This window comes from Amia ocellicauda, chromosome 6, assembly GCF_036373705.1.
Source record: "Amia ocellicauda isolate fAmiCal2 chromosome 6, fAmiCal2.hap1, whole genome shotgun sequence".
Classification (NCBI taxonomy): domain Eukaryota; kingdom Metazoa; phylum Chordata; class Actinopteri; order Amiiformes; family Amiidae; genus Amia; species Amia ocellicauda.
Window position 1 is genome coordinate 45,903,368 of NC_089855.1, and position 22,265 is coordinate 45,925,632.

Sequence of the window (22,265 nt, forward strand, 5' to 3'; positions counted from 1 at the left end):
CAGGATGCAGGTCAGAAACAGGCCTCCCCACGGTGTCATCCAAAATGGCACGATCTTCTGCAGCACATTTCTTCTTCCTCTTCCAACTCTGATGACATCTCTCCTGGTGCATCTGCCTGTTCTCTCCCTTGCATCACTTTCCTCTGTGTGTGATTCTTCTGTCTGGTCTGTTTATGCGTCACAGGGGTCGGTGGTGGTCTGAGACCCTCTGAGGAAACAGGCATCCGGACCATGTACCCTATGGGCAACAGGTGGTCACGGTGAACAGTCTTTACAATTCCCATCCCCCACTCAGGCTTCACCCGGTAGACAGGCAGGTTAGGCAGTTTATCGACAACCACATAAGGAACGGACTTCCATCTATCCTCTAACTTGTGCTTCCCCATGATCCCTAGATTTCACATAAGTACGCAATCCCCTACTGCTAACATTTGTTCACGCATATTCAGGTCAAAGCATCTCTTGTTTCTGAGATGATTCTTGGAAGCAGCTTTAGTGGCTAATCAAAATGCATCTTGCAACTCAGATCTCAACTTTGCTACATACTGCTGGTACTTGGGTGTAGTCTCACTATCAGATGACATGCCAAAACAAATGTCCACTGGGAGATGAGCTTCTCTCCCGAACATCAAATAGTATGGAGAGAACCCAGTGGCGTCATTTTTGGTGCAGTTATACGCATGTACCAACTGACTTACATGCTGGCCCCATCTCTGCTTCTTAGATGGGTCAAGAGTCCCTAACATGGACAGCAGGGTATGGTTAAACCTCTCAGGCTGTGGATCCCCTTGAGGATGATACAGCGCAGTTCTAGATTTCCATATTCCCAGCATATTCAAGAGTTCTTTGATTAACCGGCTCTCAAAGTCACAACCCTGATCGGAGTGTATTCTCGCTGGCAATCCATAATAGGCAAAGAATTTATCACACAGTACCTTAGCAACTGTAAGCGCTTTCTGATCTTTTGTAGGGAAGGCCTGCGCATAGCGAGTAAAGTGGTCTGTGATGACCAAAATGTTGGCTATTCCCTTCGAATCAGGTTCCAGGGACAAAAAGTCAATGCATACTAGGTCTAATAGCCCTCCACTAGTGATCTGGTTCAGATGGGCTGACCGGTGAGGTAATGTCTTGTGTTTTATACATCTCCCACAATTCTTGATGTATTGTTCGATTTCTGATGCCATCATGCGGTATTTGCTGGGCAGTACAAGCTGCTGGATTCTTCTCCCAGATGGTTTCTTTATCACTCGGTATAGGAGACCTTTCTCACCACCAATTTCAGCCACTCACGCAATAGCAGTGTGACATCTGGATGTTGATTTTTCATCAATGGAGGTGACTGTCCAGTTTTCACTGCATGTCCAATCTTCCCAATCACAGAATCCAACTCTTGCACCTTCTGCAGTTTTCTCTTGCTCAGTTGTTCAAGGGGGCTCACTTCCAGATGAGTTGGAAATGCATAGAAATCAGGAATGGGCTGGTGCAATTTGTCCTGAATCTCCATGCTGGAGCTCTTGTTTAAGGGGAAATACATGAATCAAAAAACGAAGCCCCACTTTCACGTGAATACTTCACTTTGCGTGTCAGAATGTCTGAATCCATGTGCAACACACACACTACCATATATTCTGCTATATAAACAGCATAACATAATTAGAGCACCATTTACTTGCCTCACAAAACTCTGGTATTATTATTATTATATTGCATTTATTGCCACACTTTAATATGTGAATTATTCCATCAGAAAATGAACACATTTAGCGTTGTCAGGCTTTTATTTGTGCTTAATGGATAAAACAGCAGAGCTGCGCGCTCGGGTTTATGTCGCAACTCTGAGCGTGGAACGTTCGTTCACAAAGGGAGACCAAAACCGAGTGCAGCGTTTAATATCATTGTCTCTTACAATTATAACTCACTATTATATCAATCGTACATGACCAAACATCAATATCCCCAATGTATGTGAAAATACTTCTAGTTAAGACCTCATGTCAAACATTATCTTGTTCTCCCTTGTTATTATGCCCCTTCTACCGGTAACTTAAACACGCCCGTGCTGATGCTCATGTGTCTGGCGTTTGTATTGTATAGGAAACAGAGGGTGTCGATTAGAGGAGTCGCTTCTAACTGGAGTGAGGTTGTTAGTGGAGTTCCACAGGGATCAGTACTAGGGCCTTTGCTGTTTCTAATCTATATTAATGATCTGGACTCTGGGATAGTTAACAAACTTGTCAAATTTGCAGATGATACTAAAATAGGTGTCTCAGCAGATACAATCTCGGCAGCACAGGCTATTCAGTGGGATTTAGATAATATTCAGTTGTGGGCCGACACCTGGCAAATGAAATTCAATGTGGACAAGTGCAAGGTAATACATGCAGGTAACAAAAATGTCCACTATAATTACACTATGGGAGGTACAGATCTAGATGAAGTAACACATGAGAAAGATCTAGGAGTCTATGTGGACTCCTCACTTTCTCCATCCAAACAATGTGGGGAAGCAATAAAAAAAGGCAAACAGGATGCTAGGGTATATTGTCAAAAGTGTAGAATTTAAAACAAGGGAAGTAATGTTCAGACTGTACAATGCACTAGTTAGACCTCATCTGGAATACTGTGTACAGTTCTGGGCTCCACACGTCAAGAAAGATATTGCTACTCTAGAGGCAGTTCAGAGGAGAGCAACCAGAGTTATTCCAGGTCTGAAGGGAATGTCCTACTGAGAGACTGAGGGAACTGAACCTTTTCACCCTGGAACAGAGGAGACTACGTGGGGACTTCATCCAAGTCTTGAAAATCATGAAAGGCATCGACTACATCAAACCTGAGGAGCTTTTCCAGATCAGCAGGGACACACGCACCCGGGGACACAAATGGAAATTGGGCTTCAAGGCATTCAAAACGGAAAACAGGAGACACTTCTTTACACAGAGAGTAGTCACAATCTGGAACAAACTCCCCAGCGATGTTCTTATGTTCTTATGTTCTGCCAGGTGGCACCGAAAATTTTGGTCGCTCCACTTCTTTAAGGCAAAAGTCTCCGTGAACCACTGTGATTGTACCCATACACTGCCACTTAATTTAACCCTGCACTGGTACCATGAAAAAAGTTACATTGACATTGGGGTGGGGTCACAGAGACCCCATGGTACCACAGCGGGAAAGTAGAGGGTTTCACCAAAATGGGTGTGTTGGTGCTAGATAAATGGTTCAGTAGAAATACAAATAAATCACATTCATTCCCTTTACTTCATGTTTTCAAAAGGTAAATCACTCAGCACCAAGTAGATGATAGATTAATGATAGATTAATAGAAATTTCAGTTCAGTTAGAACCAGATGCACATTTGTATTGATGATTCAGATTTTAAATCTGATTGTTGATATTTGTGTTTTGAAAAAAATGTAATTGATGTTTGGACTAACCAATTTTCTTCATTAAAAAAATAAAACTTTTTTTATTTGGGCTAGTAAAATTCATTTCGGGCTACCAAAATATGAAGAGTGCCTGCCCAAAGGGCTACCAGAGATTTTGACATTTTGCGAGCCCTGTACATTCACCTTTAGTTTTACACAGTGACCGGATCAGCTTTTGAGTAACTTTTGGCAGGTTTTCAGGCGCGATGCATTTAGTAGCAATGTGCCCATCTTCTCCACACCTGTAACAAAAATAGTCCTCAGGCACATTTTTGGAAAACGCTGCAGGAGTTTTTTTGGCTGGTTGGTCCCTGTTTGATGTTGGTGTTAAATTCAACACAGTGACCTGTTTTTGCAGATCTATCACCTGACATTTCAATGCCTGTATTTCAAAATCTTGATCAGACTTTGCAGGAACAGTTTGAATCTCCTTTGCACATACTCCAACAACTGAGTCATGTGACTAGGCAGGTTGTCTCATCATGGCTACAAAACCAATCTGCAATTATTTTATCTGAGCTTTTAAATCTTGGGAGTTCAGACTGTTTCAGGTCCTCCTCATCTCTAATTTCAATTCTCTTCACATTGGTGCTCAGTTTGCGTCGAGCATCTTCTTGTGGATTTCGTTCAAAAGAGTCAAGAATGAAGGTGGGGTGCTTTTCCTTTCCCTTAATCTCAGCTGTATTAACATCAAATCAGATTCGGTAGCACCTCGTATAAGATGCTCAACCCCTGCAACATTAACACGGCTTGAGTCAATCCCCCCTTTAAGCACTACTTTGTCAATGACCTCTCTAACCTCCATAGAAAATCAGACAACTTCTCTCCATGGTGTTGTCGTGATGAACGGAATGCAAAATAGAGGTCCTCTCCTGACTCAGAGGTTCCAAATGTGCACTCAAGAGCTTCCAAGTAATCAGCTGGGCTAGCATTAAGGTTGGCAGCTTGCACTGCTTGAATAATCTCCAAAGCAGGTCCCTTCAAACTTTCTCCAGTTCTCTTCCTCTTCTCCCTACTAGAACAATCACATTCTTGTACCATTAGACGAGCTTGATCCATCCAATTGTCAAAACTTTCCTCCCCCGCTGGGGTGGGAATGCTTCCAGTGAATGTTCGCAACCTTCTACACTCACCTAAAGGATTATTAGGAACACCATACTAATACTGTGTTTGACCCCCTTTCGCCTTCAGAACTGCCTTAATTCTACGTGGCATTGATTCAACAAGGTGCTGAAAGCATTCTTTAGAAATGTTGGCCCATATTGATAGGATAGCATCTTGCAGTTGATGGAGATTTGTGGGATGCACATCCAGGGCACGAAGCTCCCGTTCCACCACATCCCAAAGATGCTCAACAGAAATCGAGACTCATCAGACCAGGCAACATTTTTCCAGTCTTCAACTGTCCAGTTTTGGTGAGCTTCTGCAAATTGTAGCCTCTTTTTCCTATTTGTAGTGGAGATGAGTGGTACCCGGTGGGGTCTTCTGCTGTTGTAGCCCATCCGCCTCAAGGTTGTACATGTTGTGGCTTCACAAATGCTTTGCTGCATACCTCGGTTGTAACGAGTGGTTATTTCAGTCAAAGTTGCTCTTCTATCAGCTTGAATCAGTCGGCCCATTCTCCTCTGACCTCTAGCATCAACAAGGCATTTTCGCCCACAGGACTGCCGCATACTGGATGTTTTTCCCTTTTCACACCATTCTTTGTAAACCCTAGAAATGGTTGTGCGTGAAAATCCCAGTAACTGAGCAGATTGTGAAATACTCCGACCGGCCCGTCTGGCACCAACAACCATGCCACGCTCAAAATTGCTTAAATCACCTTTCTTTCCCATTCAGACATTCAGTTTGGAGTTCAGGAGATTGTCTTGACCAGGACCATACCCCTAAATGCATTGAAGCAACTGCCATGTGATTGGTTGGTTAGATAATTGCATGAATGAGAAATTGAACAGGTGTTCCTAATAATCCTTTAGGTGAGTGTATATGCATTATTCTCACTGTTGGGTTTTGTGTTTTTTTCTAAGACATCACCAATTGCTCTGATGATGGATTCAAGGGTTGTAGTAGGCCATGCTTCAGTTGCACATAAAGCCTGAACATCATGCATTGTCTTCCCTTCATCTTTCAGCAGCTTTGATAGCTTTTCCATTAAATTTGCAGGAACAGAGCTTGTTCCATCAGCCACCACCAACTTCCATGCAGCAGAACCACCAGGGGGAATCACTTCACTAGGAACCTGTGTGCAGTCCAACTGCTGGCGACATTCACACAAAACCATCATACTGTTCAGAAATGTATTAAATGTCTTTCCCCGCACCCTCACACGTCCAAGCACCTTGATGGTGTGCATGGTGTCTTCTATAAATCCTACCTCTGTGTTTTCAGGCACACCAGTCACTAAAACTGCTTGGGCAGAGTCTACACCTTCACCTCTGCACCAATTAAGCAGTTGCACTTGCATTGTAGAACGTGCTGATTGACTCATGCTTGCACAGGCATTCAATACAGAAGCTAGATAACTGAATATTTGAGTCTGTTGACAAGTCAAATTGACAGGTAGATCCCAGCGGTGCCTCCACTTTATGTAACGCCCCTTCCACGCCTAACAATGTAGAAATGTATGACCCTAATTGAATCGATACACTGTGTAGGGGCCGAGTTATTTTGTAAATGTTGCTGAACTATTATTTCAAGCTTTTATGATTTCCCTGTCTGATAGACTCTTAACTTACCTAACTTACGCTATATAATACCTCCACCTTAAATAAGAGTAGTAAACAAATGATAAAACCCCAGGTTTAAATAACTTGGTAACTGTTCACTTTTCCCCAAAAACATTCATGCACACACAGTTACATTAATTAAACGGGTTTAGTGTTAACACCTCAAAATAATAAAGGCTTTAAGATTCAGGAGAAATGAGAAAATAAACAGTGGTAAAATAATAATAATAATAATGAAAATAATTAAATGAGGTAGTTATCTTTTGTACTTTTGTAACAAAACATAGACACTGTGATCTCAATGATAAGTTGGCCCACAACACAGGCATGGCCGTCTGCAGGGCCTCTCCTCCCACAGCGCCAGAGGAACTCAGAGCTTCATCTCGGTCGCTCTGAGTGCTATCTGGTTCTCAGCTATGTTTTATTTTTTTAAACCTTAGCCTATATGTTTTACATATATCGTTTGGATATAAACTATACAGTTTTTCCTATTTCCTTAACTTTCTACTTTAACAAACAACTTGTCTCCCCGATCTCTCTCCTCACACTCGCCCTTGCTCCGTCCTTGCTCCTCGTTTTCCTCAGCAAATCCCACCCACAACTCCACTACTCGCTATCTGATTGGCTCATGGTTCCTTCTAACCAATAGTGTTCTACCATTCTGTTACCTCCCTGCTAGGCTGTACCCTGAGTGCTGTGCATACAAACTATGCTGAATATTGATTCTTAGAACTTTATTTAAACAAAATGTAAACGGCTTACAGAATAAACTGGCAATGAACAGAAAATGCAGATAACGGGTCACCGAGCCTCAAGAGACTCGGGCTGGCAGTGCTCAGGAACCCAGGAAAACCAGATCCAGGCATAGGTCGGCAGCGGAGCAATCAGTCAAGAGGGAACAGGCAGAGCAGTGTCGAGACGAGCAGAGTCAAAACCAGCAGAGGACTGAAGCACTGGACAAAGCAAGGCAAGCAAGACTAGAGTCAGGCTCGAGTGACAAGCACAAAGCGAGAGCAGATAGAGCAAACAATCAATAGAGAGAAACCAGGTGAGAAACCAATGAGCGGCTGCACTGCGTGCAGCTGCCACGTTGAAGGGAAAAACAAAGACACGAGGGAAACACAGAACTGAGAAGACAGCGATCAAACCCGAGTCCTGATCATTTGTAATTTGCAATGTGTGAATAATGTGAAAACAACAACCATGAAACAAACTTAGCTAAATGGATAACATAAACAAAAAAAAACCTTCTCGACTTGTTCACATGACAGTTAAATCTCATAAACTACAATCATCGTGACTCACCTAATGCGAAGGTTGGTGTTGTTTACCATTTACTAAGCACTGTATGTCGGTCTGAAGAGAAGAAAGTTGCAAAGGGAGATCAGGCTTGACGTGAAGCTTATTCCGGTATTTTGTCTTGAGTGCCACCAATGCAGAAAATCCAGCCTCGCATAAGTATGTTGTCAGAAATGGAAATTGGTGGGTTATTCTTAAACCAATCAGCGAGCTCGAATAGTGAGCACACAGTAACAGTTTAATATTTATTTTTCGATATTTAATTATAAATCGAATGTAATGTAATTATGATTTGGAACATTTTTACATATATTAACAAAATTATTATTTCTATTAATAATTGGCAGCCCCCCTGCAATACTGTCATGGCCAACAGGTTGAAAACCACTGCTCTAAAACATTCTGATGATTTTCTATTCATAATCAACTTTTTGCTGCCCTGTCAAACTCTGTCCTCACACACATTTTCCCTTCTCGTCTCAAACGAACTGTCCATTTGTAGATTGTTAATGCCCCAACGAAATAAAACCTTCCTGATTGGTTGTTGTAGTCTTTACAGATGGCAGTCATTTATTAACAACCAATAGTTGCTCAAAAAGGCTTGACATAGGCGAACACTATCACCTCACACATCTTCATTCATGTCTGATCGAGCTGCAGCGCTGCCAGAGCGGAAGGGTTAAACACGCACAAGGGACTGTAGTTGGAAAAATGACGAGCAGACAAATCATCATTAAAAAATCCGATCGGACAGAGATTAAAAGGACCGAAAAAGTCAGATTTCAGCAGGGGCTAGTGCCCCTGTGCCCCCCCTGGCTCCGCCCCTGGTCTCGGTTAGTTGTTGGGCAGCCTTGGAGTGTTTTGGAGTATTGCATACCATGGAAAAATGAAATGTATGTCTTATGGAACAAATTAAAGCCAATCATGCCATTTTGGGACTCCTTGATAAGGGATCAAATTGTCATAGGAGTACAGGACAAGTGAGTGAGAAAGCAACTCCTTAAAGAGACTGAACTGACCTTAGACTAGACAATTAGAGTTGCCATGCGTCAGAGTATGCAAGGATTCAGCTCAAGTAATTTGACAATTACAATGGCAGATTAGTGGTGGATGTAGTGCAAAAACATTGCCAGAGAGAAAGACCAGAGATCCAAAGCAGAGACCAAAGACTGTGAGAAGTGCAGAAACAAGCATGCAGCCAAAATTTTACAGAAAGGACTGCTGCAAGTGTGGAGGAACAAATCACTTTGCAAAATGCTGTGAAAAGCCTGGATTCATTAAAAGGGTTCATGTGGGATATAGTGGTATCTAGCATAGGGGGAGAGGTTAAACACAAAGAGACAGTTGTCAAGTATTTTCTCAAAGCTGGATGATTCATCAGGGATCTACCAGATTGTTTTAGATGAGAAGGGTGCAAAATGATTTACATTCAACACTCAGATTGGGGGGCATTCTTATTTATATCCGATCAGGATTTGATCTGCTCCAGACTGTTCAACAGATGTTTGATGGAATGGAAGGTATTGGCATGTTGTAGTCAGGAGAAAAACAAAGCACTATGAGAAGCTGCGCTTAAAACTGGATAAGCAAAAGGGCCAGTTGAAACTGAGGAAATGCCTGAGCCAACTGACAGAACAGGACTGCAATAAGCATTAGGCTTAACTAATTACATGGGGAAGTTTATCCCCAATTTGTCAGTATAATCAAAAACTTTACAGAGAGTGGCAATGTAAACATGGGCATGCTCACGAATGGATGGAGCTCAAGGACAGTCTGGTAAAAGAGCCTGTCTTAAAGTTCTATGATCCAAGTAAGCCACTGAAAGTGTCAACTGAAGCATCAATACAGTTTAGGTGTAGTGTATCTAAAGCAACATATTGCAGAGTGGTTTCCCATTGCATATGTGTCATGCACGATGACAGCAGCAGAGGAAAAATTATCCGCAAATTGAATCAGATGCGAGACATTTCACAAATACGTCTATGGCAGACAGGTAGTGCTGCAGCCGATAATAGCCATCTCAATGTAACCACTGGGAAATGCTTCGCCACATATCCTGTGGCCGATGTTACGCCTCCAGAAATATAACTTGGCATTCGAATTTATGCCAGGTAAGCACCTCATTGTAGCCAAGGTGTTGTCCAGAGAAAGCTTTACACAACACAGATGGGCCCCTCTCCAATGTCCATGCTTATGGTCAAAAGGTCAACACAAGAATTATTATTATTATTATTATTATTATTATTATTATTATTATTATTATTATTATTATGTATTTATTAGCAGACATCATTATCCAGGGTGACTTACAAAACATAAGAACCATACAAAGTGCAAGAAAATACAGTACAGTTGAAAGCAGAATGTAATTTACAAATTCCAATTTACACACTTGTATAGGAAATGTACAGTACGCAAAACAAGATCCTAGATCCTAGATATTAACAGCTAGTAAGTGCAGGCATCGTTAAGAGCTAAGGGAAAGGAGGCATATGGGAAATCAAAAGAAACAATACGAGTACTGTAATGCAAAGAAAAGAATGCACTAGATAAGGTTAAACCGCTGCCTGTTAGGACACACGGGCTCTGATGGGGAAATCCCTTAATTGTACAGATATATGCTGTAGCTTAGAATATCTTACAATATTTTTTAAACTAAACATTTTTGTAAGGATATGTTCGTTTCCTTGTATGTTTGATTTTCTTTTTCCAGTTCTGTTTCTTTTTTCCAGCCTTTCAATTTCCTCTGCAGTTGCCGTGTACTTCTTCATAATTATTTTCAGCCTAAATTGCAAATTGCAAATCGCCGTATCTTTTTGAAACGATCTCGCAATAGAGTCACCATTCGTTATTTCTGAATGCCTCTGTGCTCTCTCTGGGACCTGGCTTGCCTGTATGCGGGTCGGCAATTGAGCCCATACTGTACCCCCTCCTCAGCGGCTCCCCGGACAAATACAAACAAACCCCTGTATGTTTGATCTGCGGCGAGACAGACCAGCTGTCAATCATGCTCTGTGCCAAACCCACTTCAGTATTTCTAGCCAATAGGAGCAGACTCGCCTATTCTAACCAATACAACTCCAGTCTCACGTAAAACGGCTTCAGCCAATAATGGTGCAGTTTATCAGAAAGGGCGGTTCTTGTGTCTCTATGTAATCGTATGGAAATTAAGGCATTATCTGTCTTAATCGTCCGTGTCGCGCCGGAGTCCCAGAGCTTTTTTTTGTAAAACCAGGCCGCTGTGATCCGTCCCTCTGATGCAGGAGCAGCGACTGTGGGTTTGGTTTGTGTTCGTGTTAAAAACAGAGACAGATCAACACTGCGAGCGACACAGCCTGACGAGGAGAGGACTTTTGTGTCTGTTTTATTATTTGTGCTTTACATGATTGTAAACAGCATAATAAATACACGTTTCTGTTCAGAGATATTAGGAAGAGCTAAACGTGTAGACAACATTATATTCAGACTAGCATGTTCACATAAGAATACGTTTCCATGCGCCACAATAAAATAAAAAAATGCTATTTATTATTATTGTTATTGTAATAATCGTCAAGATATGTGCTAGTAGATATGACTCCTTTATTACTCTTACTACAGATTTGTAACTGCAAACAACACTTTTTGCCGTATTATTTATAATGTACTTATCAGACGTCCTTAACCAGGCAAGTTACAGTTGAAACAAAATACACACGTTTCAAGATGAATCATCCAGCTCCAATATAGCCGGTTATAATTAAACTAAAGTGTGCATGTTTCAGTCATGGCGTTTATGGACTTATGGATGCATTTATTAAACCAGTCCTTAATGTTTTAGAGGAAACCCAGATCTGCTGTATTAATTTATTCATTAATTTATCTTGTGAATGGACACGTTAACTGAATCGTGTTGCCCTTCACACTGTCTCTGCGGATTGTCCTGCACAACATTCACACAACACAGCCTGATCACCGGCCAGCTGTTCATATTAATAACATCTGCTACGATGCGATTATTATCCTTCAGTTTATTTTTACTAGTCAGGCACTGCACCGGTCCTGTGAAATTGCAGTGTTTAATGCACTGATATTAACTGTAACAGTCATTGTTTCTGTACGTGGATTTCACTCCATGCTGCTAATAAAACTGCAATTTCTTCGTGATCGCACACGGCACTTGAGATTATATCCTCCCACACAATGTCTCTGATCTCCTCCCTGCGTCTCAGTCCGGCGCTCATGTCTCTTCTGAAAGAGCAGCGTTTCCTCCGCGGGACGGACGCTCTGGCAGCAGACAGTTAACCGGCACAAAACGCGGCGCGTCCGGACGCTCAGCCGGTGGAAACGGGGCTTTATTCGATCACTGTCACACGCAGTGCTGCCACCTAGTGGTAAACATACGAACGACAGCTCATTTATTCAATCTGTAGTGGCGGTGGGCTAATACAGCCTACATAAGCTGTGTTAGCCGCATAAGGCTCAAATATTTTTTGTGTCTCCGAGAAAAGTATTGTATTTATTTTTGTCAAAAATGGCTCTGCCAGCAGTAAAGGTTGCCGACCCCTCTATGGTTTATTTGTGTTTTTCTTGCCTTGCCACATCCCATTTTCTAATATTTTGATTAGGTACTGTGTTACTTACTGAGGTGAAAATACACGACCCTTCTCATTAAATGCAGGATAACAGTGTTGAGCAACTAAAGTAAAATGAATGCAATTTGTAAGTGTATCTCGTACATTCTGAATGTATTTGATACAAATTACATGTTTTCTATTTGTATTTTGTAACTGTTTCTGTGACAATAAATTGTTACACAGTTAAATTGTAATAATTATATTGAATTAATTGCTTGAGCCTAGCAGGACGGGCACATTAAAATACCATATATTCAAAAACATTAAAAAAAAAATGTTGATGGTGATTGCTCGACCGGGGGGCTGACATTTGGACCTATTTCAGACGTTTGGCTGACATAAGTCGGCTAGTATTAAGACAGGGCTCTTCTGGCACGTCCCTATGACAGCTTTCACTCAGCTGCTCGTTGACCATTCACTGCGTATCCGCTACAGAATAGGCTATAAATACCAATGACTACTGACTCGTATATTTCTTAAATTACGGTACAAGTGGAGGAATCTTCAATGGCGAAAATGATGCAATAGGATGTCTACCGTATGAGCGGACCAATGTACGCATTTACATATGTTATATAAGGTATTTATATGATATAATGTTTTTATCCACCCACAACATGCAAATATGTAAGAACTCCTGTTTTGAAACAGATACAGTACATGAAACGCGGACCACAATTTAACAAAGCTATTTTACGCAGACATGAGGTAAACCTGCCTTATACACGCTGTATTACGGTAGTGGCGCTCGGGCAGGTTCGTGGGGGCGGGCGCTGGAAAACGTGCTCGTCATTCCCGCGGCGCGCAGATGTCGCCGTTTCCGCTTCCCCAGCACCCTCTGCTATAGGTCCGTCCTGCCGTCAATCACGCAATTACGCTCGAGTGATCTGTGATCTGAATGGATACACGGTCCCGTCAATCTAAATATGCGATTCCTATTGGCTAAATGGGGATTCCAATCCCACCTTCTGGTTTTTTTTGCTTCCACACCACAGAGGGGAAAAAAGAGCTCGACGGAAGCGGGAGCGACGCGAGAACAGGCCTCCGCTAAAAATACATTGTAAATAAGTGAACACAGCGGAGAACAGTGCCCTATTTCACACCGATTTTATATATTGTGTGTAACACTCTTTATTTTGCGAGTCTCCGCCCCGCTGTCCTAACGTGAACAGAAACATGCCGAGAGGAGGTGAGTTAAAATACTCCAGTTTGTACCGGACTGGTCATGTAGCTGAAATGCAGCCACGGCAGTCCTTGTACTGGGGATGTTTGTGGCCATTAATGTTCAGTACAAAACGCAAGGGGTGGTATTTGATTTTGAACAGTGTTTTAAATCGATGCAGTGGCTTCACACAACCGCAGTTACTGTTACTGTTCCTGTTCGCTGCTGAATGGGTTTCTCTCTGTCGGGACCCGTGTATGTGGGTGCGAGACTGTTACACAGTATGTGGCAAAACTAATCATTATAGGGAGAATAATCTTATTACTAAAGACTTGCCATGATATAGATGCAGGATGTCTGTGTTTGTGAAAACTTGCGGTGCTCGATTAGATGTTGTCCATTAGATACAAGTGTCTATCATGTGTTGGGGTGTTGAAATGGACACAGTGATGTGCGTGTCGGTGTTTTACAACAAAGTGCCAATATAGTTTTATAGTGAGTGACATTTCTGTACGTTTCCCTTTCTATGGAGGATGTTCTCTTTCGTTTTCTGGTTGCCTTTTTTCCCATTTTCCTCTCTGACTTTCTCTTTCATTTCCTCTCACTTTCGCCCCCATCTCCTTCTCCCCCAGGCAAGAAGGGGCACAAGGGCCGGGGGAAGCAGTTCAGCAACCCAGAGGAGATCGACCGGCAGATGAGAGCAGAGAGGGAGAAGGTGAGACTACAGTCGATTTGGACACACATCGGTCCCTTTTAGTTCAATCTTAAGGTCTGTGCAAAGCCTTGGGGATCAGTATTACCATGGTGGTGCAGTTTAAGCCACTGTTGACCCAGGTGATGGCATCGCCGTTTTTGACACGCACTGCCAGAAGGCTTTGATAGTCTCGGGCATCACAGTGTGGAGAAGAAGAGCAAAGTAAGTTCTTTGTCCCTCTCTCCCTTCCTCCCCCTCTTACTCTCCCTCTCTCTCCTGAGCAGGAGGCAAACGGAGGGGTGGCCCCAGAGAGCGCGTCCAACTCGGAGGAAGAGAGCAGCGATGAAGACTATGATGTGAGTTGCCATGGATACATCCCTTAAAGTTGTGAACTCGAGTCCCGTGGAAGCAATTCCCTGCTTTCTCACTTTTTCTCTTTCTGTGCCTTCTCTCTGTCCTGGCCGCCCTCCCTCTCTCTTAAATCAAACAACCCCCTTTTTATACAGACAATATAACACCCCTCCCTCCCCTTTTAATTGAGGAGTTGCTGTGTTGTCCACACACTCCCCCTTGGCCAGTGGCAGGCTCGCTTGTATTGGGCTGACAGCTGTGCCATTGGAGCCTAAAAGGGTCGTCACTTTCTTGCAGTTAGGCAGGAGTGGGAACAGGGGATCCATGTATGAGAGTTGATAGTCCTCCCTTATTTCAGTGTATTTTGAGGAGGACCACAGGAAGTGTGTCTCCATTTTGACCTCTCCCGGCAGCTCTGTGTGTGCCGGCTGTTTCAATGGCCCGGCTGTGGTCTCCGAGTCTGTACCTCATCAGGGTTTGTCTTTCTTTCTTTGGGATGTTTTAGTCTGACGACTACTATTTAGGGCCCCATAACAGTACAACTTGTGAATTAATTTTGTTTTAGCTTTCAAATGTTCACTTTCATTCTTGTTGTTGTGGTGTTGTTGGCACTAAGGTGGTGTTTGAGTGCCAGCTGACCCAGAGGTGTCTCTGCGCTGAGCTGGCTGTAGGGGAGCAGTGCTTGGCACTGGTAGGAGTGTGGCTCAGCCTGGTGCAGATGGACCCAGAATTTGTCTGCCCTTTTCTCCATAGGGAGCAGTAGGGGGTCATGGCTCAGCCCTGCACGCATTGCTGATGGAATGTGTATGTGTGTATGTAAGATATTTTTACACAATTCTAAGTGGAATATTTCAATTTGATGTTTTCAAGTCACATTTCATAACTAAAGAAGAATTGGTTTGATGATATAATCAAAAAACTTTAATCATAGTCTTCCACAGGCCTTGGGGCCAAGGCGCTATAATTCAAAATGCAAGATTGCCAAGGTACTGTAAATGTCAATTGTGCTTTTAATATTGTACCGATGCGCTTACATTTCAAGAATTTTTAGAAATATTTAGTCCCGGTCTGACGTTTTGTTATAGACAAATGCTGATTTCGAATGAACGCTTCTGGTTGGATGACAAGCAAATCACAATCTCCAAATACACCCAAAGTCGCATCATCTCGCTTGCAGAAAATGATTATAGTTATAGCTGCTGCAGAGCATGTGGGTGGTGTTGTCCAGGGTGAAGTGGTACCCGTTTCCCTGAGATCTCTCTTCTGGAAAACCGTTACTCTGATCTTGTCCCGATTGACCGTTGGGGACCATTCAGGTCTGACAGTGTCGCTCTAGGAACGCCAGACTCTGCTGCAGCCCCTGGTCTGTGGGCGACAGCAGCACCAGGTCGTCGTCTGCATGGAGCAGGAACTTGATCTCTCTGTTGTGGAGACTGGGGCTGGAGGACTGTGCCAACAGTGAGGCCAGTTCAGTAATGTTGATTATGTTGAACAGTGTTGGACTGCAGCCCTGCCCGACCCCAAACCCTGTTCTTCGAGTTGCCAATTTTCTCTGAAGTTGTTTTCAGAATGCATTGATCTGATGATGTCATTTACTTTACCCCCTACAGCACTCTGTAGAAGTTGATAGAATAACCCTTTGTGCCAGATTGAATTAAATACCTTTTTAAAGGCTACAAAGCAGGCAAATATATTTCCTTTATTTTTGATGGATTTATTTATTAGGGTGTGTAAGTTGTAAATATGATCAGAAGCCAACGTGACTCCTACTCAAGACTGTGTTGGGTAAGGAAGGCCAATTTTCATGCATTCAGTGTACTTCAGAAAAACTTCCCTAGATTATTGATCACATAGATGCCTCTTTAATTATAGAGGCATCTCCACTTTTGTACATGGGGGGATGAGTCCTTGATTCCAGACTTGCCTGTTCCTGAAACTTCTTCCTTTCCCTGCTTTCTCCTCTTCCCTTGCCTCCCAATTCTTGCTTTTAAATTGCTTTAGTATTTTATATTAATTTGTTCATTCTAAATGAAATGTTTGCATACACAAAACATTAAAAGATCATATTCCTGTGTAACTCTCTCTCCGAGCAGCATAAGAAGAAGGGAGTGGAGGGGCTGATCGAGATCGAGAACCCCAACAGAGTCACCCAGAAGAGCAAGAAGGTCGCAGAGGTTGACGTCACCGCCCCCAAAGAGCTGTCCCGCCGGGAAAGGTGCGGGGTCGCGGGTTAGACCATGTGAAGTCTCTCCCTTTTGAACTAGGAGCCTTTTCCACTTGGATGGACACTAATGTTTTAGTCTGTGGCAGTTGACTACATCTCCCACGATGCTTTGCACTGGGCTCAGAGTCTCCGTGACGACCGAAGTGTAGCCCGGCCCCTGACGAGGCAGGGTCTAAGGAGACTGACAGCTTGGAGGGGTCACGGTCTCCCCACAGTCTTCCCCATATTGATCTCCGTGCCCCCTACAATTTTGTGCTTTCTCCAATCTGAAGCACTTAAACACCATAAAACCCTGTCTCAGAACCAACCACACAACACTTTCTCTCTCCACTGTTAAGTTACCCCGTCTCCCTTCCTCCCCTCACCCTCCTCTCTCTCAGGGAAGAGATCGAGAAGCAGCGGGCAAAGGAGCGCTACATGAAGCTGCATCTGGAGGGGAAGACGGAGCAAGCACGGGCTGACCTCGCCCGGCTCGCCATCATCAAGAAGCAGAGGGAGGATGCGGCACGCAAGAGGGAGGACCTCCGGAAAGGTGAGGCAGCGAGGCCGTCTGTCTCCACACCCCTTCCACTCCCTTCTGAAAGTTACTCACTCCTCTTTTTCTTGTGTTTTGTGTTTCAGCAAGAGAAGAGGCAGAAGCCAAGAACAAGCGCTAGTGCTCCCCCTCATCTCCAGGGTTCAGGGTGTGGGTGTTTTCTGGGAAGGAGGGTGGGAGTGGTGGCAGGGGGGTAAGGGAGTTGGCTCAGGCATGTCTGGAGCTCACTTCCACCTTCCTCATCTCTCTGGGTGTGTGAGGGAGGAAAGAGGGATGAAAAGGAGGGGAGGTGGAGATGGAGGAGGGATGCGTCCCTATCATCAGAAGCTATAGGGGGACAGATTGACCACCGCTTTCCCCTCTCCTGCTCTTCTTCCACTCCTCTTCCTCTCACCGCTACCATAACTGCTGCTGGACTTCAATTCTGATTTTTAATTTTAATAAGTTTACTGTTTATTTTTATTTTTGGTAGACCGGGGTGTGGGGGGTGTCAGAGGTGCATCTGTGTCATCCCTCCTCCACCCCCCCGAACTAACAAGAATGAGGTATAATGTAACTCAAAATGTAAAGGACATGAAACGCACTCAACAAGACTCACAACTCGACCCACAGCTTCCACCCACCCCGTTTTGTCTTCATCTGCAGAGGCTTCAGTCCTGGGGGGTTGAGGGGGCGGGCTTAGTTTAGTTTAGTCTTTGTTCTGGCAGTAGCTCTCAAGTATTCAATGAAATCTTTTTTTTTTTTTTTTTTTTCCCTCTCCTCAATCAGGCTTATTTCAGATGTGCTGTGCACTTTTTAAAATTATTTTTACAGGTGTTACTTTATAAAATTACACTGTTTTGCACCCAGGAGTGTTTGGGGTTCTGGAGAAGTAAAGTGCTCCATCATCCAGTTAATTGTTTAATTGGGCCAGTTAAAAGAGCGTAATTTAAGAGCTGGCACTAAAACCACTCTTCCCCCACCCTGATTAAAAATGTAGGCAAGCTGCTGTTTGCATTAAAAACTACCAGAAGCATCAAGTGTGGGACTGGGCAGGTGTGGTTTTCAGTGCTTTACAGCTCAGTGAAAATTGGGTAGAAGGTGGAGGAATGTGGAGGAATGTGGTGGTGGTTTAGTTTAAATTCCTGCCGGTGACTGTTTACCACAGTGGAGGGCACTGTGGCTGGTCCGTATTGTACTGTACTGAGCGTCCACTGCAGCAATGTCTCTGTGTGCCATGGGATGGGAACGCTTACTAGGGGATAAGCAACCGCTACCCACACTGCATCACACCTGTTTTAATGTCATGTAAAGGACTCTCTCCAGGACTGAAAGTTTATTTAAATATTATTGTTGTTAATAAATCGGAAAAGAAAAATCCAGTTCAGAAGAAAATAAATTACTTTTCAACCCAGGAAGAATTTCTTGTATAAAAGATAATAAAAAAAATACAATAATTACTTGTTCAATGTTTGGGTTCTTTACCACTCGTGAATGTGGGCTTTCTCAGTTTTTTACTATTGTTTCTTCTGCAGTTATGTTTCGGTATGGTGAGTGTGTGAATGGTTTCTCTGGTTTGTCCACAGGGTGGCAGCACTGATCTGAAAATGGGTTAGATTAGATTTCTAACTGATACCAGTGCAGGCAGATTTCACCGTAAGGAAAATGAAGATGTAAGGTTTTTCTTCGGTCTTCTCAATTTTTCTACCCAACTCAACTCAAACTGTGTTTCCCTTTTTACTGAATAGGGACATTTAAAAACAATGTCAAAGTTACAGAACTGTACAACTAAAATGCGGTTCACTGTAGAGTTCCTGGAATGTGTATTGGCATCACAGTGAATTGTTTTGTGAACCTGTGTTTGTCTGAAGGCTTTTCAGTGTGAGTGTGGGTGGTGGTGTCAGGTGGTTCCTCTATTTTAATCTCTTGCTCTCCCCCCCCCCAGTCTGTGAGAGTGAGATTTGTGTGTGCGTGTGTACGGACTGTCCCTGCGGTCAGTGTGATCGTAGCGTGGTGAGCTGCGGCCGTTCACTCATTGAGGGGACCAGAAACGCTCACTGGGCTACAGCAGTACAGGCCCTGACTGATTTCAGGATAATTGGCACCATTATCAGCACTACTATACACATTTCTATGGCGTCTTGTGTATCTCCCCCTCTCACTGTAGTGACCCTGGTTATTGTAGGAATCAGTAAAGGTGTGGACAGGTGCGATGCACTCAAGTAGTTTCTTCCCCAAAATTCACTTCCTGCCTTACTCTCCTTTCTGTCTCATGTTTATATAAGTATTGCTAAAGCATGTATGATACACATTGAAAATACTTTAAAAAACAAGAAAATATATCTATAGTCAAAATGAAAATGATAGTTATCTAACTAAATTAATAAATAAATAAAAATATGTAAATATACAAATTATATGCGGCAAGCAAGAAACATCCCTTTTTCAGGACACTATTTTAAAGATTAATTTTGTAAAAATCCAAATTAACTTTACAGATCTTTATTGTAAAGGGTTGAAACAATGTTTTCCATGCTGCTTCAATCAACTATAAACAATTAATGAACATGCACCTGTGGAACGGTCATTAACACACTAACAGCTTACGCTAGGCAATTAAGGTCACAGTTATAAAAACTTAGGACACTAAAGAGACCTTTCTACTGACTCTGATAAACACCAAAAGAATGATGCCCAGGGTCCCTGCTCATCTGTGTGAACGTGCCTTAGGCATGCTGCAAGGAGGCATGAGGACTGCAGATGTGGCCAGGGCAATACATTGCAATGTCTGTACTGTGAGACGCCTAAGACAGCACTATAGGGACACGGGAAGGACAGCTGATCCTCCTCGCAGTGGCAGACCACATGTAAAAACACCTGCACAGGATCGGTACGTCCGAATATCACACCTGCGGGACAGGTACAGGACAGCAACAACAACTGCCCGAGTCACACCAGGAATGCACAATCCTTCCATCAGTGCTCAGACTGTCCGCAATAGCAGAGAGAGGCTGGACTGAGGGCTTGTAGGCCTGTTGTAAGGCAGGTTCTTACCAGACATCACCAGCAACAACGTCACCTATGGGCACAAATCCACCTTCGCTGGACGTGATTTCCTGCAAAACAGTAATGGTCAGTGCTCTGCCATGGCCAGCGAAGACCCCGGATCTCAATCCCATTGAGCATGTCTTGGACCTGTTGGATCGGAGGGTGAGGGCTAGGACCATTCCCCCCAGAAATGTCAGAGAACTTGCAAGTGCCTTGGGGGAAGAGTGGGGTAACATCTCACAGCAAGAACTGGCACATCTGGTGCAGTCCATGAGGAGGAGATGCACTGCAGTACTTAATGCAGCTGGTGGCCACAGCAGATACTGACTGTTACTTTTGATTTTGACCCCCCTTTGTTCAGGGACACATTATTCCACTTCCGTTAGTCACGTCTGTGAAACTTGTTCAGTTTATGTCTTAGTTGTTATATCTTTTTATGTTCATACAAATATTTACACATGTTAAGTTTGCTGAAAATAAAAGCAGTTGAAAGTCAGTCAGTTAGTCAGTCACTTTTATTTATATAGCACATTTAGAAACAGCGGCAGTTGGCCAAAATGCTGTACAAAATTCAACACTTCAACAATAACAAAAACACAAGGAAAACTTGAAAGACACAATGACAGTAAAAGATTGTCACTAAACTTGCATATTTCCATTAAGCTACAGAAAACAAATGAGTTTTAAGAAGAGATTTAAAACCATCAAAAGTTGGAGAACACCTTATATAGAGAGGTAAATTATTCCAGAGTCATGGGGCTGCAATTGAGAAGGCATGGACACCCTTCAGTTTTAGGCATGACCTGGGAACAGTCAGCTGCAGACTATTTGATGATCAAAGAGGTCTAGAGGTGTGATGGTGAGAGAGGAGATCCGCAATATAATGAGGATCCAAACCATACAGACCTTTAGAAACAAACAATAGGATTTTATATTGAATTCTGTATTTGAGAGGAAGCCATTGAAGAGAGGCCAACACTGGAGATATACTATCCCTCTTGAGAGGACATTTCTTTTTTTGCTGAGTATACATAATAGATAATAGATTGATAGTAATTTCAAGCAATGAGTGTGATTAAGTATGTTTCAATAAATAAAGTAATATATATTAAATAAATAATAGTAATAAAAAAAAGAAAATCCAGAAGAAGGAGAAAGGTAGGAAACAGTAACACTGCCCCCCTCCATCTGAAGTACTAATATTGGCTTTATGGCTGTCCCCCTCCCTGCCCCGCAGCAGTGGCAGGGCCTGTGTGGCTGGGCTGCTGGCCATCCTCACACTGTCCCTCAGGCCGTCCACACACTGTGCCTTAGACTGTCCCTATTCAATTGCCAGGCTGTGGTCACTGAGTCTTTACTTTACTTGTTTGCCTTTTTTTTAGGTATTCTGCAAATTTCATATTCCTATTTAGGGTCTGATAACATAACAAGTTAATCTATTATTTTGTATATTTTTTTCCAATCAATTTTCATTGTTTGTCTCCTTTATACTGTTTTATTGAATTAGTATTTTACATTACAAAAAAATAAAAGCAATCAAAATTGTAATACTTTGATAAAAAAAATCTGAAAAACATTTCTAAAATCATTAAAATACTAAATTAAATCATTCAAAACAGTGAAAAATGAACTCAACATTAATTAAGTGCAGTACATTAAAACATTAATGCAAAATAAACAAGTGAAAAATAACAAGAAAAACAACTCAATACAAAACAATCTGGTGCATTGAAATAATACGGGAAATGCATTAGACAAATCAAAAAAATAAAATCTATTAAAACAATCTAATGTATTTAAAAGAGAATGGATGGCCAATGCACCAGAGAAAACAACAAGACAAAATCACCAAAAACCATCATATAAATGTAACGTACAATACATTAAAAACTATTTAAAAATACTTTTAAAAAGTAATAATTTCTTAAAAGAATAAAAGCACTTGGACTTGGGCTCCATCATGGGATTCTGAGCTCCCCCAGATCTTGGATTTTCCAATTGTTTAAGACTTCCTCCTTGCTCCTCTGATGGATCTCCAGATTGACATGATCTCTCACTAGGACCATGCCTATCTGTGCGGTGACTTTCAGGTCCAGCTCCTGCTTGTTAAACAGACAGATGTTCCATCCCTCCCACAGGGCCTGTATCATCGCGCAGACGACACGCCACCAGCACCTCAGAGATATAGTTGTCAGTCCTCTGGTCCATA

At 42.7% G+C, this 22,265-nt stretch overlaps 1 protein-coding gene and 1 non-coding gene across 2 annotated transcripts; both read left to right on the forward strand.

Moving 5' to 3' along the window:
- The first annotated feature begins 13,041 nt into the window (after positions 1 to 13,041).
- Positions 13,042 to 18,465, forward strand: pdap1a (pdgfa associated protein 1a). Its single transcript, XM_066707276.1, has 6 exons — positions 13,042 to 13,252; positions 13,858 to 13,940; positions 14,204 to 14,275; positions 16,364 to 16,485; positions 16,875 to 17,026; positions 17,116 to 18,465. The coding sequence occupies exons 1-6, from the start codon at positions 13,240 to 13,242 to the stop codon at positions 17,148 to 17,150; spliced, it is 477 nt and encodes a 158-aa protein (XP_066563373.1). The 5' UTR covers positions 13,042 to 13,239; the 3' UTR covers positions 17,151 to 18,465.
- Positions 16,588 to 16,677, forward strand: LOC136752105 (small nucleolar RNA SNORD88). The gene has a single exon (XR_010817269.1). It is a non-coding gene; the product is annotated as a small nucleolar RNA SNORD88 (small nucleolar RNA).
- Positions 18,466 to 22,265: the final 3,800 nt, after the last annotated feature.

Excerpts from the sequence above, each read along its gene's own strand:
- pdap1a (XM_066707276.1), top strand. Across the intron at positions 16,486-16,874 it reads GAGCTGTCCCGCCGGGAAAG|GGAAGAGATCGAGAAGCAGC; the intron begins GTGCGGGGTCGC and ends CCTCTCTCTCAG. Across the intron at positions 17,027-17,115 it reads GAGGGAGGACCTCCGGAAAG|CAAGAGAAGAGGCAGAAGCC; the intron begins GTGAGGCAGCGA and ends TTTGTGTTTCAG.